This window comes from Peromyscus eremicus, chromosome 14, assembly GCF_949786415.1.
Source record: "Peromyscus eremicus chromosome 14, PerEre_H2_v1, whole genome shotgun sequence".
Classification (NCBI taxonomy): domain Eukaryota; kingdom Metazoa; phylum Chordata; class Mammalia; order Rodentia; family Cricetidae; genus Peromyscus; species Peromyscus eremicus.
Window position 1 is genome coordinate 48,662,911 of NC_081430.1, and position 20,916 is coordinate 48,683,826.

The following is a 20,916-nucleotide window of genomic DNA, read 5'->3' on the forward strand; positions in this document are numbered from 1 at the left end:
GTTTGTTACGTTTTGCTAAACTAGTCTAACAAATGAGCCTCAGCCGGGCGGTGGTGGCGCAGGCCTTTAATCCCAGCACTCGGGAGGCAGAGGCAGGCGGATCTCTGTGATTTCGAGGCCAGCCTGGGCTACCAAGTGAGTCCCAGGAAAGGCGCAAAGCTACACAGAGAAACCCTGTCTCGAAACCCCCCCCCAAAAAAAATAAAATAAAATAAAAACAAATGAGCCTCAACAGGCTACGTTCAAATGCTGTAGAAGGTTGTGCTGCCTCCATGTAACAGCACACAGCAGGTCTTCAGAGAGTTCTGGATCAGTGGAGAGGGTCACTGCTCTACTCAGCCTCTTGGGGGCCCGGAAACTCTGCCATCATATCATGCTGTAGCGATCAACATTTCAGACAAGAAGAGGGCAGGTGTGCTTGGAGAAACACATGGGAAGTACAGAGCCAGGCTCAGCAGGGCACCACTGTCTCCTCGAGCTCCGTGAGACTGAGTCAGTCTTCTGACCACCCTAGCTAAGAGAGAGGTGGGAGGCAGAAAGACCAGAGATGGGAATGCATCCCTATAAACAGTTCAGTCTGCCATAGCCCTCCATATGACTACTTCTGAACCAAAACCAGCCCAAACTATCAGTGTTTCTACCTTAAACACAATCATCTAGCTATTTTGCTTTATTTTTTGATTTCAGGTAACCGAGGGATCGGGCACCTGCTACGTAAGGATGAGCTGCTGCAGGCCGCTCTGTCACTGTCCCATGCCCGCTCAGTACTAGTCACCACTGGATTCCCCACGCATTTCAATCATGAGCCCCCAGAGGAGACAGATGGCCCGCCAGGAGCCATTGCTTTAGCTGCCTTCCTGCAGGCTCTGGGGAAGGAGACCTCCCTGGTGGTAGACCAGAGAGCCTTGAACTTGCACACAAGGCTTGTTGAAGATGCCGTTAAGGAAGGTGAGTAGGACGTGGGCTCAAGCCACTTCCGTGAGCAGGTCTTTATCGGCAGAGGCCTGAGGAAATCAATGTTTGGACCTTCAGCCATGTACCCAGCCACAGGATGTGTCCTTGTGACAGGCTGTTTTATCTTGAAGCTCAGAACAGCTTTGATATGAGCAACAGGGGTCTCATTTTATAGAGTGAGACACTGAGGTTCCTGGAAGTCCTGGATCAAACCAATCACTGTTGTCCACACAGTGACCAGTTCCCACCACCCGTCAGTGCCCTGAAGGATCAAAGCTATGTGAACCCATGCCACCTAGGACAGCGGGGGTAATTGCCCCCATGACACCCTCAGCCTATTAGGGACAGGATCTAGAGGCTAAGTCCCCTGCCTCCTTGGAGATACACATATCTTAGTGAACAGGAGATGCCAATTTTAAAAACAGTGATCCTGAAAACTCACACCCCCCTCCTCACACCCCCTGTGCCTTCCCTCAGCTTCTTGGCACCGTCTCCCAAGCAACCACCTGCACCCCATCTCAGGTCTTGGCTGCAGGGCAACTGGACTGTTATGAGTAGAGGCAGGTGTCTGGTCTATGAAGAAGGAAGTGGAGCCCAGTTACAATGGTGAATTCTACAGTGGAAGCTCTCAGGGAGACCACTGGGGGGATAAGCAGGGACAAAGGAGCCAGGGTTGCACCCTGTGGCCTCTCATCCAGAGGACAAGAAGAAAGGAGACATTAAGGAATCCTAGACGGATCAGAACAGGAAACCGAGGGACAGGCAACCATGTCAACTCTGCTCCAGGGCCAACAGCAGGTGCCATGTGACACTCACCAGGGCTGGGTTTAGCATTTATTCTCCAGAGAGAGAGAGAGAGAGAGAGAGAGAGAGAGAGAGAGAGAGAGAGAGGGAGAGAGAGAGAGAGGGAGGGAGGGAGAGAGAGAGAGAGGGAGGGAGGGAGAGAGAGAGGGAGAGGGAGTTGTGTCTTGTTCCTCTCCTGAGATCTCATCTGGATGCTCTCAGGGACTCGGAACTGTCTGGCCTGCACCATGCCATGGAGGGCATCATTGCGTCATTGCTTTATTGGATTCTGCAGAACTTTTGTTATATTTGGATGAAGCAACTGGACCTGTTTGTGAAACTACTTTAGTCTTTTTGCTGAGGCCTAGGAAATGACCTGGGGGTAGGGGGGAGGCATAGTCCTTTCTCCGCTCTCGTGGACGCGAACCCAGCAAGGTTTGTGCTCCGAAGCTCACAGGAGGGAACAGTGTCTCCCGATCCACCTCAACAGAGGTCTTGTGTGTTCTTTCTCAGACATGTGGCTCAGGTGCCTGCCCGGGCTCCCTGGTGCCCACTCCCCTGACTAGAATCTGGCCCCAGTGCGGCCAGGGAAGCGAGGAGTGCCTTTACTTAGATCCACTTTGCATCAGATCCCAGCCAGGTAATTGACAGGTAACAAGGCCATCATAGTGCCACCCCAGCAAAGTGAGCAGGTGGCCGTTACTTCACAGAGGAGGTGCTCAAGGAGTTCATGTGGCCTAGCCAGAGTCACATGCCTCTCAGTCCTGGGTCCAGGGGCACTGTACAGGGTACTCTGTTGGCCATCCTCCTTCTGCTTGACGATTTGCCCTGGGTCCGTGAATAAGCCAGGATCCTTCCCCAAGGGGATAGATTCATGAAAACCAAATGAATTTCATTTGGGGGATATGTATATATTTTCCACATAACCTACAATAATGTGTATTATTTGTGTAATCATAAAACATTGTTTGAAGAATCAGTTTCAGTTTGTAAACCACTGCCATACAAGAACCTAACCTGAGTCTCTGGACTCTACTTCAGCTGTTATTGGTCTCCCCTGAAGGAATGCTCAAATGCAGAGGGAACTGGTAAGATCTGGGGGTAGGAACTTAATGGCTGGTTTTAATGTCACTTTGCCACAACCTAGAGTCACCTGACAAAGGAGTCTCAATTGAGGACTTATCTAGATCAAGCTGGCCTGTGGACTAGCATTGTCAACTGAACTAACCCTTTCCTCACCTTTGGTGGGTGTTTTATCCCAGTAACAGAAATTAAACTAAGACAGACCTGGAGTTGTGATACCAACATATATACTCTATCTGACCCTGACCAACTTCCTTAGTGTCTCCGAGCATCGGTTTTCCTCTTCTCTAAACTGGAAATAATAATCACTTTATAGAATAGGATTATGAAAATTAAATGAGAGCATACATGTAAAGAGCATGGCACACTGTCCTGTGGGCATCTAAACGAGTACACGACACTCTTGCTGGCAGTGGGCCAGAATTGATCTTCCATTGACATGGTCTCATGGGGCATCTTACACATCACATACCCCAGGTCTATACTGGTCCATTTTAACCCTCCATCCCTTGCCAACTCTGGAGTGTAGTCGGGACTAAAAGTAAACTTACCAACCTCTAATCCTAACAAAGTGTTCTAGGAAGGACACCTCTCAATAATGGTTACACTACTGTCCGAAGATGCTTTCCACAAGCGTGGTGCAACCCTAGCACTGATGTGGCTGCCCTTTGTCTTTATTCTCAAGGTGTTCTGAAGACACCAGTCCCCACACTAACTTACCAGGGTGGATCAATGGAAGATGCTCGGGCATTTTTGTGCAAAGATGGGGACCCCAAGTCTCTGAGGTATGTATATGGTACCCCAGATTGAGTGCATGGGGTTGGGGAAGACCACATCCTTGTAACCTTGCTGACAAGGTTTCCATACAACTCATCCTATGGAAGAAAAGAAAGCCATCAGCCCAGGAATCCAGAGTTCTGTATTAGCCATGAGGCTGGGGATATCAGGGTCTACTTAGGCCTCCATAGACCATGTCTGGAAATATATCCATGCCAGCAGGGAGAGATAGCACTCATATATGACAAAATAAGAAAGTGAGTTAGCAGTCTCTCAACAATGGGGTCATGACAGTAGTCAAACTTTTCAACTGGAGGTAGCCAACACTTTCAGGAAACAAAACAGAAATAGCATTGTAGAGTGATGGAAACTGCCCTCTTAAAATACTTCCTCCCCGCCTCCCTCTGCTTTCCTTATCCACACCCCACCCCAGCCTGTGTGTGTGTGTGTGTGTGTGTGTGTGTGTGTGTGTGTGTGTGTGTGTGTATGTGTGTGTGTTACTGTGTCTTGTGGTCATTTTGAAAACCCCCTTTTGTGGTACGTTTCAGATTTTATAACTTGTACAGTACTTTGCGTACTTTTTAAACAACCCACAACAACACATTTTGCATATCAGTACATGTGTATAACTGAGATAGACATTTAAAAACCAGTGTTGACTCTCAGTGTTACAGGACTCAGATGGGCTCTATGTGCAATGTACTCTGGCACTTTCTCTTCCGTTTTGTTCTACTACAACCCCCCCCCCCCATGTCACCTATTCTGAATAGTGATGCTCAGAACAAGGGCACATAAGCATTTCTTTATGTCCCTGTTTTTAGTTCTTTCCAGTGTGTACCCAGAAGCTGAATTTCTGCATCATATGAGAAGTCTGTTTTTAACATTTTGAAGAATGCCCATGCTAGTCCATCATGGAGTTGAGATTTTGAAGAAATCCACTGTGGGTCTTTTAGAGATGTGAAAGTGCCAGTTTTGTGTTCTCACTTTGGATTGTCAAAACAGCATTTCTGCTAACAGGGCTGTAGAGAAGGCTCTGCAGTTAAGAGAACTTGCTGCTCTTGCACAGGACCTGGGTTCAGCTCCCACCACCCACACTGGCTAGCTCACAACTACCTGTAAATCAAGTCCCAGGGGATCTGACACCCTCTCCTGGCCTCCACAGGCACTGCACACACATGGTTCATATACAGACAAGCAGGCATACACACACATACACAAAAATAAAAGTGAAATAAGATTAAAACATTCCTGATAATAAAAACAGCAACAGCAAGCCCAGCTGACACTTTCTAAGCTCTAAGTAGCTTCAGGTTCCATGACAGGCACCTTCTTTAACCCCATCAATGCTGTAGATGTACCTGTAGATGCATGATGTCCTACAGATGTGTGATGCCCTGCAGATGTGTGATATCCTGCAGATGTGTGATGTCCTACAGATGTGTGATGTCCTGCATAAGTGTGATATCCTGCAGATGCATGATGTGTTGCAGATGGAAAAGGTGATGTGTGGTTAGAAAGACCAAACAACTCACCCAAGGCCAGTGACAGGAAGACCCAGAGTGTGACCTACATGAAAGGACTCCACAACCACTTGACCACCATGTCATTTATGCCCTTATTAATCTATCTCTTTGTCTCCTAAGGAGTTCATGTCATGTTCCATTCATTTTTTTCCCTCCTTTAAATTCATTCCTAGTTGTTCAATGTCTGCGGTGTGAATGAGAAGTGAAAAGGTGTAAAATGGGTCCATAGTAGCCAACACTTAGTTCCTCTCCAACTGGACCCTGCTGGTTACGGGGCATTGGATAGAGTATTAGTGTCTCTCAGGACCCCCAGTTACCCTGACCATCGGCCTCCCGACCTTTCAGCTTCTGACACTGTTAACCTGAAGGAGATCCAAATGTCTGTTTGTTAGAAAGGTTGTTGGGGTAGGATAGAAAGATGGAGAAAATTAAGGGGCATGGGAAAGGAAAGCAGCCCTCATTCCAGAGTCTCCCAGAGAGAAACTGAAAACAAGTGACAGAGCCCAAATGGCTCACACTGGGGCTGAAGGGATGGCTCAGTGGTTAAGAGCATTCGCTGCTCTTGCAAAGGATCCAAAGTTGGTTCCCAGGACCCACATGAGGCAGTCCACAACCGCCTATTCACACACACACACACACACACACACACACACACACACACACACACACAAACACACACATATGTGTGGACACAGATACACATTGATAATAATAAATAAGTAATTTGTAACAGCTCAGGGGCCTGCAAGATGGCTCAACTGGTACGGGTGTTTGCAACCAAGCCTGATGACCTGAGTTTGACCTCTAAAATCCCCATAAGGTGGAAGGAAGCTGTGTTCCCACCTCCACACCATTTGCTGTGGCACGTGTGCATCCACACTTCATCCATACACAATCATGGTAGTAATAAATTTAAAAAAAAACAGTAATGAAACTACAAAGTCATCCTTAGCTGCATAGCAAGTTAGAGGCCACCCTAGGCTACATGAGACCTTGGCTCAAGGAAGAAAAACAAAAACAAACCAAACAAAAGGCTATGCTTACTCAGGGCCAAGATGTTTGTGAACTTGAGTCTATATTAGCAATCCCCTCAACCCTTCAGTTCATCCAAGCAGTATATCTTACAAAACCATCTTACAGTTTTCACTTACCAAAGGAATTTTTAAAAAAATAAGTAAACCAACTCACATCTTTGACTTAACTTTTAAACTTTGCTAATCCTACGGCCTTGCTATAGATTATACTCTTTGAGCTCTATCATTTGGCCACAAAATCATATATATCATATATATCACCACTAAAAACACCTGAATCCTGTTATCCCTCTTGAGAAACCTACATCCATGCCTGGGATATGTACTGTCCTTTTCGTGTGTATGTGTGTATGCATGTGGTCTGCATGTGTGTGTGTGTGTGTGTTCTGCGTGTGTGTGTGTGTGTGTTCTGCATGTGGTGTGGTGTGTGTGTGTATGCATGTGGTCTGCGTGTGTGTGTGTGTGTGTGTGTGTGTGTGTGTGTGTGGTCTGCATGTGGGATGTGTGTGTGTGGTGTGTGGTCTGCATGTGGTGTGTGTGTGTGTGTGTGTGCACCCACACGCACGTGCACATGCACGCGCACACGCACGCACGCATGTATATGAGAGAGAGGTGAGGAGGAGAGGGAGAGTAAATGCTCCTAGTTAAATCTGAAGCATGTACTGTCTCCTGTCCCCGAATAGACACATACACACACACACACCACACTTGGCCTCTTTCTGACTTCTGAAATTCTTTTTGTGATACAGTCAGTGTAGTGAAGGACCCAGCTTTACCTGTGTGGAGGTCCCGGGAACACCTCAGGCTTCTGGCAGCAGAGCTGGGCTGTGTCTCCCCACCACCAACAATGTAGTGAGTTAGTTCCCTGTGATGCCCACCCCCCATACTCACCCCCCCACACACACACCCCTACACACACACCCAGCACAAAGCAGGCCTCAGTCAGGCTCATAGGATTAAAGGAGTCAAGTTAAGAAACCAAGGGTCGTTCACACAGACACACAGGTTAGAGCCAACGAAGCTGCCATTTTCCCCGTGAAGACTTACCACCATTGCTTCCGGGCAGATTTGACCATCTGGTGGCCATCGAGCGTGCAGGAAGGGCTGCTGACGGCAATTACTACAACGCAAGGAAGATGAACATCAAGCACTTAGTTGACCCCATTGATGACCTTTTTCTTGCCGCACAAAAGATTCCTGGAATCTCATCAACTGGTAAGTGGGGCCGCTAAGAATTCAACATGAACACGTTAGTGCTAAGCATCTTTTATTAACCATTGCGCACAGGCCAGGAAAGGGTTACATGCTCAAACTGGGCTTTGTTTATTTCAGCCAGTCTAGACACTAATGACACCATTATTAAGAAATGCAACATTCCCTGAGGAGAAAGGGAAGTGACACACACAGAACATACTCCATTTGCTCAATTCAGAAGTAATTAAACTCATCATGAAATATTAACAAGAATGAAATCGAGACATGGCGTATCGTTTTGATCATACAGGCTGGACTCTGTCGTGTGTCATCTGAAGAAACGCTTCACTTTTTAAGTGTATTAAATATGAGATGGGTAAATTATTATTAATAATAATATACTGTGATAATTTGTTTTGGTACTGAACTTTATACTTTTCCAAGAACTTCCATAACCATTACATTGTCTATCCTGCTCAAAAACCCCTGTGTGATAGGAAAGAAGTAAATGGGGAAATAAGGCCCAGTGAGGTTGAAATGGCCTAGCTAATTAGCATTGCCAGCAAGATTTTGAGCAAAGTGCAGCCCCATCCCTGCCCCACCCCCCTAGTCCCTACTGTTAAAGAATCACCTCACTGTTGTGACTGAGCAGTCCCCCAAGGACACCAGCTCTCCTTCTCCCTGGGAGTCATTAAAGTCTGTCTGTCCTTCTGTGCCTGTTACTCTCCAAGCCTCCAAGTGTTTCCCAGACCCATTAGTCCCCTCTGACTTTTGAGGTTTTAAGGAGTCAATGAAAACCTTCTGGGTTGACTAGAAAGTTTCTGCAAATCCCCAGATTTTCCCAGAAGAGGCTGTGGGTGGGGCACACGCAGTGTGGTCAGCTTGGTTGATTTCTCACTTCCTGTCACTCTGGGCTGGGCAGGTAAAAGACCCACCGCCTGCAGGGAGGTGTCACCCAGCACAAGGAAAGAGTCCAAAGGAGCAATTAGCTGGCAGAGCCTGGGAAGCTGCCAGGGCATCCTTTCCCCCACCGCATGTGTCCTGGCCCTCCCTGGCATCTAACATTCCCTTACACTTGCAGGTGGTTGGATTGTTTTTGTCATTCAATTAGGCTGTCACTAATGTAGAAACTGTTCTGAGAAAAGGGAGCCACTGAGTGTCATTGTACCCTTGTCTCCAGTACACCTGGTGACATGTCAGAACTGAAGACATCCCACCTGTGGTTGGATGTGAGGACCCTAGTAGAAGACAGGATCCCACTCCAGTGAGCTCCAAAATCAGATCCACTCCCAACTACCGAGGTTTCTAGAAGACCAGAAGAAGACTCTGCGTCTGGTTATCAGAACTATTCAGAGCCAATCACTGACATGTGGGGTGGGGCTGTCTTGTTCTCGGTCCCTTTACCCTCATCCTGTGTACTGACTCTGTTTCTCTTCCCTTCAGGAGTGGGTGACGGAGGCAATGAGCTTGGGATGGGCAAGGTCAAGGAGGCCGTGAAGAAGTACATCAGAAACGGAGATGTCATCGCCTGTGATGTGGAAGCTGACTTTGCTATCATTGCTGGTGAGTACCTGCGTGCCTGCGAAGAAGCGCCTGGCTGGCCAGGGTAAGCGACCTGGCCTGAAGCTTGACCAGGCGTGTTAAACAGTTTTTAATCACTGTGACAAGCACCTGAAAGAAACAACTTCAAAAGAGGAAGGATGATTTGGGCTCACGGTCTCAGAGGGTTCAGAACACAGCTGTGGTTTTATTGGTCCTGGGCCTGTAGCAAGGCGGACCGTCATGGTGAAAGGACTGCCTATTCCATAGTGGCCAGGAAACAGAGCAAGAGACCTTGTGTTTGCCTGGCAGACTACTACTTTTGACCTCCCTGGGTTTGTACCCTATTGGACAGTTCTGCTCACACTCAGGTACCATCTTCTTCCCTCGGTTGCTGCCCAGCATGTCAATCTTTTCTGGAAACGCCCTTGTAGACACACCTGTGTTGACTACTCTCCCAGACACCTCTCAATCCAGTCAAATTGACAATCAAGATAACCATCACACCAGAGCAGAAGCTTTTCTTCTCTCCAAGGGGCTCTAGAGGGCCCCAGGGTAGGGCAGGGCCCTGAGTGGGGATTCAGCCATTAAGTTCAAATTTACAGTGTGCCAGGCATTGTTCTGGGTTCTGGGCAACCGCAGAGATGATGTGTGCCAAAGAACCTTCTTTCCTGAGTTGAAAGACAGTGACCCAGATGGATATATATACCAGGTGATATAGTGATGAGAGGTTTGAGGGCAATAGGGCAGGTGACAGATGAGAGAGTGACAGGAGGGCCACTTTGATCAGTGGTCAGTGAGTGCCTAGGACATGGTGAACAGGGGAAGGCTTTCCCACAGCTCCTTTTACCAACTTCTGCCTCAGGCTCCCTGTTCTCCCTCATGGGACCTCAGGACCAGTCTTTCTTGTATGTCCAGATGTTTCAAAGCTTGGCTTTCCCTTAGCCTCACCAGAAGTTTCTGGAAATACTGACACCTGAAAAAGGCTCTCTCCTCTTCATGGTCAGAATCAGCCTGGAAAGGAGCAAACACTCCCCAGGATGGAAAACTTACTGGTGAGTTGCTGGAGGCTCACTGCACAAACCTGTAAGTTCAGCTCCCAGGGAGCCAGGTGTACACCTTTAATCCCAGCACTTGGGGGGCAGAGGTAGTCAGGTCTCTATGTGTTTGAAGCCGGTCTAGACAGTGAGTGCCAGGGTTCCAAGCCAGCCAAGCCTATACAGCAAGACCTTGTCTTAAAAATCCAAAACCCAAATCAAACAAACAAACAAAAACAATTCCAGGGGATCATAGGGGACAACCTTGATTTGGGGGGGGGGGTTTACTTCTGGGCACTCAACTAGGTTCTCAGTGAATATCAGGGGAAAATATCTTCTGCTTGTGGTGGACCTAGGAAGAAGGAACTGTTCAGAAATACACCATCTTGCTCCGTTCTGAATAAGATCTGGCCTCAAAAGAAACCACAGCCTGCTATGGTGTGAGCAAAGCCATACTTGCCTAGGAGAAGGGAAATACCCAGGTCCAGCCCACTGCCACCTCCCAGTGAGGGAAAGGAGATGCCCAGCTCTAGTTCTATGGAGTAAAAGGAAAGAGATTAAGAAACTAAATATAACACTAACCAACACAGAGCAGACTTCAGAACAAAGGAAGTTACCAGGAATAAAAAAGCACATTCATAATACACAAGGAAGATGTAACAATCCTTTGTGTATATGTATCTAACACCAGAATGAGAATAGATATACAAAATATACAGGGGGAAAAGATCTGCAGAAATAGACGATTCAACTATTATAGTTGGATATTTTAACATCCCTGTATCAGAAGTGGACAAATACAGCAGGCATGACATTTGTGAGGACACAGTTGAACTCAACAACGCTGTCAATCAACCAGATTTAGTTGACATCTGTATTAGTTCCTTTTCCATTGCTGTGATAAAACGCTATGACTAGAGCCATGTAGAGAAGAAACTGTTCATTTCGGCTTGTGGTACCAGAGGGTCAGAGTTCATATGACAGGGAGAGTGACAGCAAGCAGCATGGCCGTGGGAACAGAGAACCGGGCGCTCACATCTTGATCCACAAGCACGAAGCTGAGAGAGCCGACTCTCAGTAGACCAGGCTTGTTCCTCTCAAAGCCCACTCCCAGAGATGTACTTCCTCCACCAAGGCCATATCTCCTACACCTCCCTCAAAGAGCACCACCAACTGAGGACCAAGTAGTCACATGCTCGTGACTGTGGGGGATGTCTCATTCAAACCACCACCAAATGCATATATTAGAAAATAAATAACTGACTTCAGTTATCTTAGCTTCCACCTTAAGGAAAGAAAACTATACATAGTTCAATATCTTTCATGAACATGAATATAAAAGTGACAGGGCTGGTGAGATGGCTCAGTGAGTTATAGCATTTGCCACCAAGTCTGATGGCCTGAAGACCCATATGTGCACACACACACACACACACACATGCACAAATATATACTTCATGCATGTACACATACATACATACATACATATATAAACAAATAAATGTAAAAGTCCAAAAATACTCAGCAAATGTTAAGAACAGACTCCAACAATATATAAAAGAAACATATCACTAACAAACTAGGATTTATTTCAAATAAGAAGGAAGATCCAATAATTAAAAATTAATCATATAATCCTAGATATTAGCAAACTAAAGAAGAAAAATTACATGATAAGGCAAGAAATACAGAAAAAGTATTTTTAAGAGCCCCACCAGGAGTGGTATGGTAAGGCTGTCCTTTCTCACCAGCTTTTCAGCATCCTTTTAGAAATCCTAGTTAGTGCAATAAGAAAAAAAGAAGAAGCGATAAAAAGCATATGGGTTGAGAAGAAAGAAAATAATTATCTTTATATATGTCATGTTCATCCTTATGGAAAATCTACAAGAATAAACAAAAGCAAACTCCTGGAACTAATAGATTACAGCAGTCTTTCAAGATACGTCACTTTTCAATACACTAACAGTTTGCAAGAGGAATTTGAAATTAAAAATACGTTACCATTTATATTAGCACTTCCCAAAATGCAATACTTGCCGGGTGGTGGTGGCACACGGCTTTAATCCCAGCACTTGGGAGGCAGAGCCAGGTGGATCTCTGTGAGTTCGAGGCCAGCCTAGTCTACAGAGTGAGATCCAGGACAGGCACCAAAACTACACAGAGAAACCCTGTCTCAAAAAAAAAAAAAAAATGCAATACCTAAATGTACAGCTAGCAACATGTCATTACTATTTATATAAGGAGAAGCATAAAACTTTGACAGAGGATAGCAAGTAGAACTAAATAATTATAGAGCTATCCCATGTTCATGGATGCGAAGACTCAACAGTGTCAGAATGTTAGTTCTCTCAACTGGACCAAAAATTCAATGCAAAATAAATGAATACTCCTGGGAGTTATTTCATGGATACTGTATTAGTTGTTTTTTTCACTGCTGTGACAAAATGCCTGAGAACAGGAATTTAAGGGGGGAAGGTTTATTTTGGCTCACAGCTTGAGCAGATATGGCCATCGTGGTGCAGAAGGCCTGGCAGCCGGAGTGTGAGGCCACCGGTCATATTGTATCTTCAGTCGGGAGGTAGGAGGAGATGAATGTTAATGGTGAACTCATTTTTTTTTCTTTTCTTTCCTTCTTTCCCTTCACTCATTCGTGTATATGGTATAGATCCTCTGACCTCCATCTACAAACCACAAAGGACACAAGGAACTTTAAGAACATATTACTAAAGGAGCAAGCCAGTTTGAAAGGGCTGTGTGATCTGAACCCAGCTATATACAATGTTCTGGAAAACGTAAAATTATGGAGACAGTGAAAAGATCAGTGGTTGCTAGGGACTAGGAGTTCAAAATTTACTGTGTGCTCATCTCACATGGGGCCTCCAGCACATGACCTTAAATTAGCTGCCTTTCATGGTCCCCTCTCATCTCTCCCATCCCCCACCATGTACCCTATGATCCAGGTATGATGGCTATGGCCATTGCTTAAATATAGCATGGGTTTTACGTTTCGTTAATTGAAAAGATGATGTCATAGGGAGACCAAAGGCATTCTTAAAAAGGAGGTAGTACAGGGTGATGATGGGCACGGGCAAAAATGTGCTCTGTCATCCCACCATGACACAGTCAGCAGTTTTAGCTCACATGTCAGCTTCATCCTCAGTGCATAACCATCCTATGTCATTTTAAACTGGTGAACAAGGATTTTAAATTCTGCCTTTTCCTTTGTTACAGCTTCCCAAATATGTTTTTTTTTCCTACGTTTGCACAGAGGTTGAGGATGAGCTCTGAGTTGTACCATGAAAATATACTTAACACTGCTCATCTGTACTCTCACAAATGATGTTATTTTGGATGAATGGATCAATAGATACTTAATGCTATATAATTGTACCTTTAAATATGGTTACGCTGATGAACACAATTCCTATATATCCTTTTTCTTTTCCCCCCAAAGGTCTTACTATGGAGCCTTACTGGTCTGAAATACACTACATGGATATTTTAGATAGACGTGATAACTAGATAAAGAGAGATAAGAATATATTTAACACTACTGACTATACTCTTAAAGATGGCTAAGGTGGTGAATTCTAGCATGATATTTTTAGATAGATAGATAAATAGATAGATAGATGATAGATAGGTAGATAGATAGATAGATAGATAGATAGATAGATAGATAGATAGATAGGCATACAGATAGACAAATGACTGACTGGTAGATAGATAGATAGATAGATAGATAGATAGATAGATAGATAGATAGATAAATAGATAGGTAGATGATGGATGGATGGATGGATGGATGGATGGATGGATGGACAGGTAATTTGCTTGTTTTCATCCATGGATCTAGGTTCATATGGCCCGCTCTCCAAGGCAGACCATAGAAACTAGAATTTCTCTTCCTTGAAGTGAGACTCTACTCCCACTTTTAGACAGCCACACAGAAATTCTCCAATCTGCCCTTGTCTGATAGGTCCTAAGACCAGCCTCGATCCAGAGGAATCCTGCTCCCTACCCAGGAAGAAGGACGTTGCACAGAGTCCAAGAAGAGCCCAAGGAAGCAAGCCACCCTGTCTGTTAACATAGACCTTCACCAAAGCCAAAAAAGACAGAGTTCAGAGCGCTTCCAGATAGATAGACACATGCTGTCCCTGGAGGGCAGAGTATCCAGGGTGAGCTCCAGGCCCCTTCCTGGGTGCCTTGCCCTTATAACTCTTCATCTGGATCTTTCCTAACATCCTCTGTAATAAAACAGTGTGTTCTCCCCTGTGGCTATTGAAGCAAATTAATTCGATCATACAAGAGCTTTCAGGAACCCTGGTATACAGCCAGTCAGTCAGAGGCTAAGGTGAGCCTCCAGGCTAGCCCCTGACATCAGAAGGGAAAGAGGCAGTCTAGGAGATGGAGACCTCAGGCCAGGCCATAGGACCTTACACAGTCACAGTTGATAGCATCAGAACTGAATCAGATTGGAGCGCACTTGGGTTAGGTATCTGCTGCTGCAAGACTGTTAGATTCCTGGCAGAGAAAGACACCCATGCCCTCGGTGATCACAATGACCTCTCTGTTGCTGGTGTGAGGACAGTGAAGGAACCGTTCGTTATTCCCACATTCATGTCATGGAAATTTTAACACAATTAAAACTTAAAAACTAATTCTTAAGAGAAAAGGAATGTAGGCTCTGGAGGGAATAGCCTGAGTTATAACGTATGTCTAATTATTTGCTGTGTGACATTTACCCCTCTGTGTTTGTTTCTAAGTTGCTCACGTGGCGATAATGATACTATGCCTCATAGGCTTGTTTTAAGGACTCCAGGAGCGAAGTCACACAAGAAATTTATAACAGGATGGCAGACTGAAATATTCAACCAAAGCAAGATAGTCTTTTCCCTTGAGTGTACCATTGATGACTCAGGTTGCCACTATTTTGTATAGGACTAATAAAGCAGCCGGTGACCAGCTATCAGCAATGACCACAGACACTTGCCAATTTCAGTTATGCAGATGTAACAAAAAGGTATCTTAGAATCATTGACATACAATCTGGCAGTTATTGTCTGGTCTTCATTGGCTGTGTTTGGCTGTATCCCTTTGTGCTCACTAGGGGTTGTCTGTGACTCTTTCCTGAACCAATCAGAATGACCGGTTTCTCTTCCGTGTTCCCATAATCCTTTGGAAGCATCTCATTGATTGATTGACTGTCTTCCCCTGAGGCTGACGATGTGTACACTTTTCAATTTGATGGCCCTCTTCCTTTATGAGAAATGTTTATTTAGTGCGCTGTGTGTGTGTGTGTGTGTGTGTGTGTGTGTGTGTGTGTGGTCAGAGGACAACTTGCAGGAGTCAGTTCTCTCCGTCCACTGTATAGGTAGGTCTCTCCGTCCACTGTATATGACTGAAATCAGGTCGTCGAGCTTGGCAGCTAGTTTCCATCCACTGAGCTGTCTTACCACCCCCTCTTCCTTGATAATGGTGCAGCGCCTAGAGTTTAACAGTCCTCCATCAGTCTTAGACAGGATGGAGAACTCAAGCAGGTGTTGGAGAAGAGTAGATGAAATCATCTCTAGCCTAGGGAATGGGCCCCGGGGCCTGGCTGACAGAATAGGAAAGGAAGTCTAAAGGTGACTTAGGAATGGTCTTCAACACATAAGGGGTGACAAAACCTCCTGTGATGGGCTGTCCACTATATGCCCCAGGGGACAGGCTTCTGTGTAGCCCAAAGGATGGAGACCAGCCCTTGGGACCGTTCTTCAGTGTGGGGAATTCTGGAATGGCTTTCTAGGTACAGTGCCTATATCTTTTCCTCTAGCGGTCATTAGCAGTATGTAACCCAAATAGCTTCAAGCCCCCAAACTTTAGCTTGAATCAAACTTACCTATGGGGCTCATTAAAACTCACCTGCTCCCTAACAATCTTGCAGAAATTCTGATTCAGGAGGTTTGAGCTGGGGCCCAAGAATTTGTAACAAATCCCCAGGTGATCCCAGTGCCTGCCGTCTGTGCCAACGCTCTGAGATGGCTTCTGTGGCTTGGAGGCAGCCAGTGGACCACAGGCCCTTTACAGTTCTGTGATGGATTTTTTTTTCTTTTGCATTCTAGGTGTTTCTAACTGGGGAGGCTATGCCCTGGCCTGTGTACTATACATTCTGAACTCATGTGAAGTCCATGAGCGTTACCTGAGGAGGGCAACTGGGCCTTCCAGGGTACCTGGGGAACACAGCTGGACTCAGGCCCTGCCATCTGTCACTAAGGTAACACACTGCAGCAGGCCACTGGCCCAGATGCAGCTTTCTTGTTTGATGAGAATTAGGTAGGCCTGAGTGTTCCAAACCACATGACCACATCAACCACCATGCTACCCATGAAGCCAAAGGCAAAGCTACCTTTGAGGGACTATCTCCCTGTTGGGTCAGGCTGGAAGACAAAATCAGACAACTCTTTGATCTACTTCTGGTCCTGGGTCCTAAGTAAAACCCATTTGGAGAGATCCTGTCCTTTCTAGTTCGACTTTCAGCGAGTTGATTTTCCTCTCAGAGATGAGTCTTTGTCTGTGAAGTGGGTACAATCAGCACTGTTGGAAGAAGGGAATGCCTGACTGGTGGAGGCCATCATCTGGGTTGCAGTCAGAGTCGGGGGTGGAGTTCTTACTGTTCTCTTCACAGAACTGATGACTCAGTGAGGGTACTTAAACATCTTGGGTAGCCCACATGCTTACGGGTGGGGGCAGATTAGGTGGGAAAGGGGTCCTATGGGTGTAGACTGGAAGGAATCTACCAAATGAGGAGGGGGGGAAGGCACGCATTCCAGGTGGGAAGTCGTGAACAAAGGCTCAGTTTCTCCCTGGCTGAGTGAGATTGCTCCTAGGTGGAAGATTGTAGACTCAGGTGTGATGGGTGTCAGAGGAGGACTTCTGGACCTGGGATCCACAGTGAAAGACTCCAAAACAGCTTTCAAAATCATTCCCATACATGTGTTTTTCAAGCAAGGAACTCCGAGCCCACCGTAGGCTTATCTAAGCACCTCAGAGTTGGCAAACCCAACCCCACCTTCAGTTCTAGACTCATCTTATAGACCAGGACAAAGGGCGGACAGCAACCCTTAAACATCTTAAGTGAACTTGGGTATGTCAAGGGGCAGCATGGGAAGCAAGCCAGCCCTGAACTCAGTGCTGAGCCTGAGTAGTGACGGGGCAGCCTCATGGGCTGCCCCTCCCTCAGCCCTCAGTCCCTGTGACTATCCTGGAGCCATCCTCCTCACCAATACTGATTCTAAATCCAAACCTCTCCTCTGTGGGTGCTTCTTGAAGGGGTGGGACCTGCCCTACCCTGAGGAGCAGCTGGTGGGCCAGACTTAGAGGACACAGATAAAGTATTGGGTAGTCTCATGGTGAATCTGAAAAACAGTAAGTGGGGCCGGAGTCCTGGCTAATGTATTAGTTACTTTTCTGTTGCTGTGATTAAACACCATAATCAGGGTAACTTGGAAAAGAAAGCATTTGCTTTGACCGACAGTTCCAGAGGGATAAGAGTCCATCATGGCGGGGGAACATGGCAGCCAGCTACAGGCGTGGTGGCTGGAGCAGGAAGCTGAGCGCTCACATCCTCAACCACAAGCCACAGGAAGTAGAGAGAGCAAACCGGAAGTTGCTTGTGAAACCCACAGTGCTAAGCCTGTCTTCCTGGCTCCTGACTGGGGAGGTCTCAGGCAGGCCAGATGAGTGGAATTCCAGACCAGTTCCCTGGAAACTTGCTGGTCACTGGCTCAGTTCCTAGGGCTGTGTATCGTGTAAGAAGGGACAGCCCCGATTGTGATGTCTCCCGGGCAGCCAAGGGCTGGTGGCCCTGCACCCCAGTTCCTGGCAAACCTCCATCTATGGAGGCCCTTGTCTGGTAGCCTCTTTTCTTTTTTTCCATCTTGTCTTGTGCATTTTCTGTTCCCTGGTTCTCTGTGTCTTTCTTCCTCCGGCCTCCCGCCCTGTTGAATTCAATTATCTCTATGGGTTAGCATTATTACTTCCACAGAGGAGAGAGCTGGTGGGCTCTGGGTGGTGGATAGTACCAAGACCACCCAATAAGAGGCAGAGCTGAAATGGGAGTTAGGGTGTCTCTGATCCTGACTCTAGGCTTTCCTTGGGTGGCCCAGAAGCTTCTCAGGCCCTGAGAATGCTGGGGCAGGGGGGAGAGGTGGGTGTGGGACTCAAGTGACATTTTCATGAGGGATACAGTCTTGTCTTCCTTGGGGGACCTAGAGGGCCTTCTGTTCTTTCTTTATGCTTCCTGCATCTGAACTGGAAAACATGGGGGGCTGCCTCCCACATGACTCCTGATTCACACAAACACAAAGTGTGAACCCCGCCCAGCCAACCCCCGCAGCCTCACACTCACCCTCCAGGGATGGAAAATTCTCCTCTTGGCATGGATGCCCAGTCTTTCAGAAGTGTATTAACAATGCCTCAGTCTCAAGGAGGAAATGGAAAGGCATGCTTCTGAAGCAGAAGCAGAAGCACATTTGCGGAGCCCCTCCTGGGGGCCAGGCCCAAGCTTGTTCTGGGAAACAGTGAGGAGTCAGACATGGCCCCTGGGGACAGAGCTTGGGGAACACGGCAGGGTAACATGGACATCCAGATGGAAGTCTCTCTCTCACTCTCTCTCTCTTTCTGTCTCTCTCTCTCTGTCTCTCTCTCTGTCTCTCTCTGTTTGATCTGAAATCCTAGCTCAAGCAACCCTTGCCTCAACCTCCTGAGTACTTAGAACTATAGGTGTGCCCGACTTCCTGACTCATTCTTATTTAAAAGTTTTTTTCCAACTTGCTTAAAAATAACATCTTTTTCCCATAAATATCAGCCTGCCATGCCCCAGAATTATTAGCAGGCCACCACCTGCCTCTAAGCCTGGAAATTACCCTGGGACCTCTTTCCCATCCACCTTGACTCTGTCGGGAGGTCGGCCTCGCTGTAGACCTCCTTCCCCCTCCCCTGCCTCTGACAGCCTCAGCCTGGGTAGCACCCCTGCTTCCAGCTCTGCTCCGGCAGGGAGGAGCGGCCCCCTCCGCTTGGTCTCTTAGAACATGTTGTGGTCCTTCCTGGAAATCTGCTGGGGGTGGCAATTGGCCCAGCTCTTAGGGACCAGACAGTTGGTCCCTGTGGCTCTCAGCGGCTGAGTGCCAGCCAGTTCCTAACCTGTTGGCTCCTCACACTCACCCTGAGGACTCCACGGTCCTCTCCATGTCCCAGAAGGATGAGAACAGTGAGGGCAGACAGCGTGCTGGGAGGAAATGGCCCCATGGTGCCACGTGTATTGCCCCATAAAGAGAGGATATGAGTAATAAGGAAGAAAAGCGGGAGAATGGAACCGAAACAAAGGGTGGAAAATGCCCGTCTGGGCTGGGTAGCCCCTGGCCAGGGGCTCTTGACAAAGACTTGTGTGGAAATGTACTTGGACCTCCCTTTCACAGGGCGGGTCATCTGCCTTCACCCACGGGCAGAACAGAAAGACCACTGCAGGAACAAAGAGAGAGCTTCCCGGCAACCTCTGCCAGTACTTCCCCGTGTGTGTGTGTGTGTGTGTGTGTGTGTGTGTGTGTGTGTGTGCACATATCCATGTGTATACATGTCTGTGGTACACTTACATGTGTATTCACATATATGCAGAGGCAAGAGGCTAACATCCAACGTCTTTCTCAATTATTCTCCCCCTTATTTTCTGAGACAGTTTCTCGATAAATCTGGAGCACACCAATTAGGCTAGAATGGGTAGGTAGCAAGTCCCAGGGATACCCTGTCTCTGACTTTCCGGCTTTTACGTGAGTGCTGGGAATTGGGGTCTCATATTTATATGGCAAGCACTCTACTACCTGAGCCAGCTCCCCAGCTCCCCATCACAATATTTGAAGTTTTGGGTGAGAGTCTACAAGGCCCTTTCCTCGGCTTATTTCTCCTCTTTAATTTCCTCTAATGCTAGTTGCCCTGTGTCTAAATCAATGTAGATCGCTCTAACAAAACACCATAGACTGGGAAGCCTAAACAGCTCATTCTTAGTTCTCACAGTTCTAGAAGCTGGGAAGTCCAACACTGAGGTGCCAGGAGATTCAGTGTCTTGGTGGAAATGCTCTTCCTGGGTTGTAGATGGCTGGCCTCTCACTGTACCCTCGTGTGATAGAGGCAGAAAGCATGTGGCCCCTCATCTTTTTATAAGGGCACTAATCTTATCATGGGGGCTCCACCCTCATGACCTCATCGCAACCTTATTCCCTCCCAAAGACTCCATCTTCAAATACCATCATATTGAGAGCCATGAGTTCAAAGGGTTACAAAGCTTCAGTCTATAATAATTCCCCGAAAAGCACTCCCGGGGCACCCTAGTAAACTGAGTTTGATGTTCTGTTCTGTGCCGTGACTCTGTATATCCTGTGAGTCCCTGGTCAGTCATCTAGCTTGGGACCACCTTGGGGGCTTGAACCTGTCTCGCCCTTGAATCTCTGGCTCAGAGACTGTCACAGCAGGTGCTCGAGAAAACAAATGCCTCATCCGGAAGGTGGCAGTCCTCTGATGTCTACATTTCCTGCTCCAGATTCCTTTGGTTCCGTCTTACCGTGGAGGAAGGAGAGGGGGTTTGATCGGGCCCCTCCTGCCTGCTGCCTCCCTCTAAGTGCTCAATGGGGACAGCACATTAGTGGCTTAGACAGGAGGTTCTTTGGGACCTTATTTTTGGAGGGGAAGGAAAGGAGGTGGACCAGCTCCTACCCCTTAAGCAGCAAGTGAGGTAAGGAAAGCAAGCTCTGGGCTTTCCTCACTGCCGTTGACAACCAGCGTCACTCCTACTGTGTGCCAAGGGCCACACTGGGTGCTTTACTTCCAGTATCTCATTTAATCCTCAGGCAGCCCCTGAGGGCCACGCTGCCACCAGCATCAGCAACACCCCCACCTGACAGATGAGATTTCCAAGACACAGAGAGGCTGAGACAGTGCCAGGAAAGCCCCACATCAGAT

General features: G+C 47.1%; 1 protein-coding gene across 1 annotated transcript in view; it reads left to right on the forward strand.

The window, feature by feature from the left end:
* Positions 1–20,916, forward strand: part of Dglucy (D-glutamate cyclase) — a 38,787-nt gene that overhangs the window by 15,524 nt on the left and 2,347 nt on the right. Inside the window, exons 5-9 of the mRNA XM_059279387.1 lie at positions 688–948; positions 3,506–3,605; positions 7,221–7,369; positions 8,792–8,911; positions 16,029–16,180. Coding sequence (XP_059135370.1) covers positions 688–948; positions 3,506–3,605; positions 7,221–7,369; positions 8,792–8,911; positions 16,029–16,180 — 782 coding nt within the window. The remainder of the gene's footprint in view (positions 1–687; positions 949–3,505; positions 3,606–7,220; positions 7,370–8,791; positions 8,912–16,028; positions 16,181–20,916) is intronic.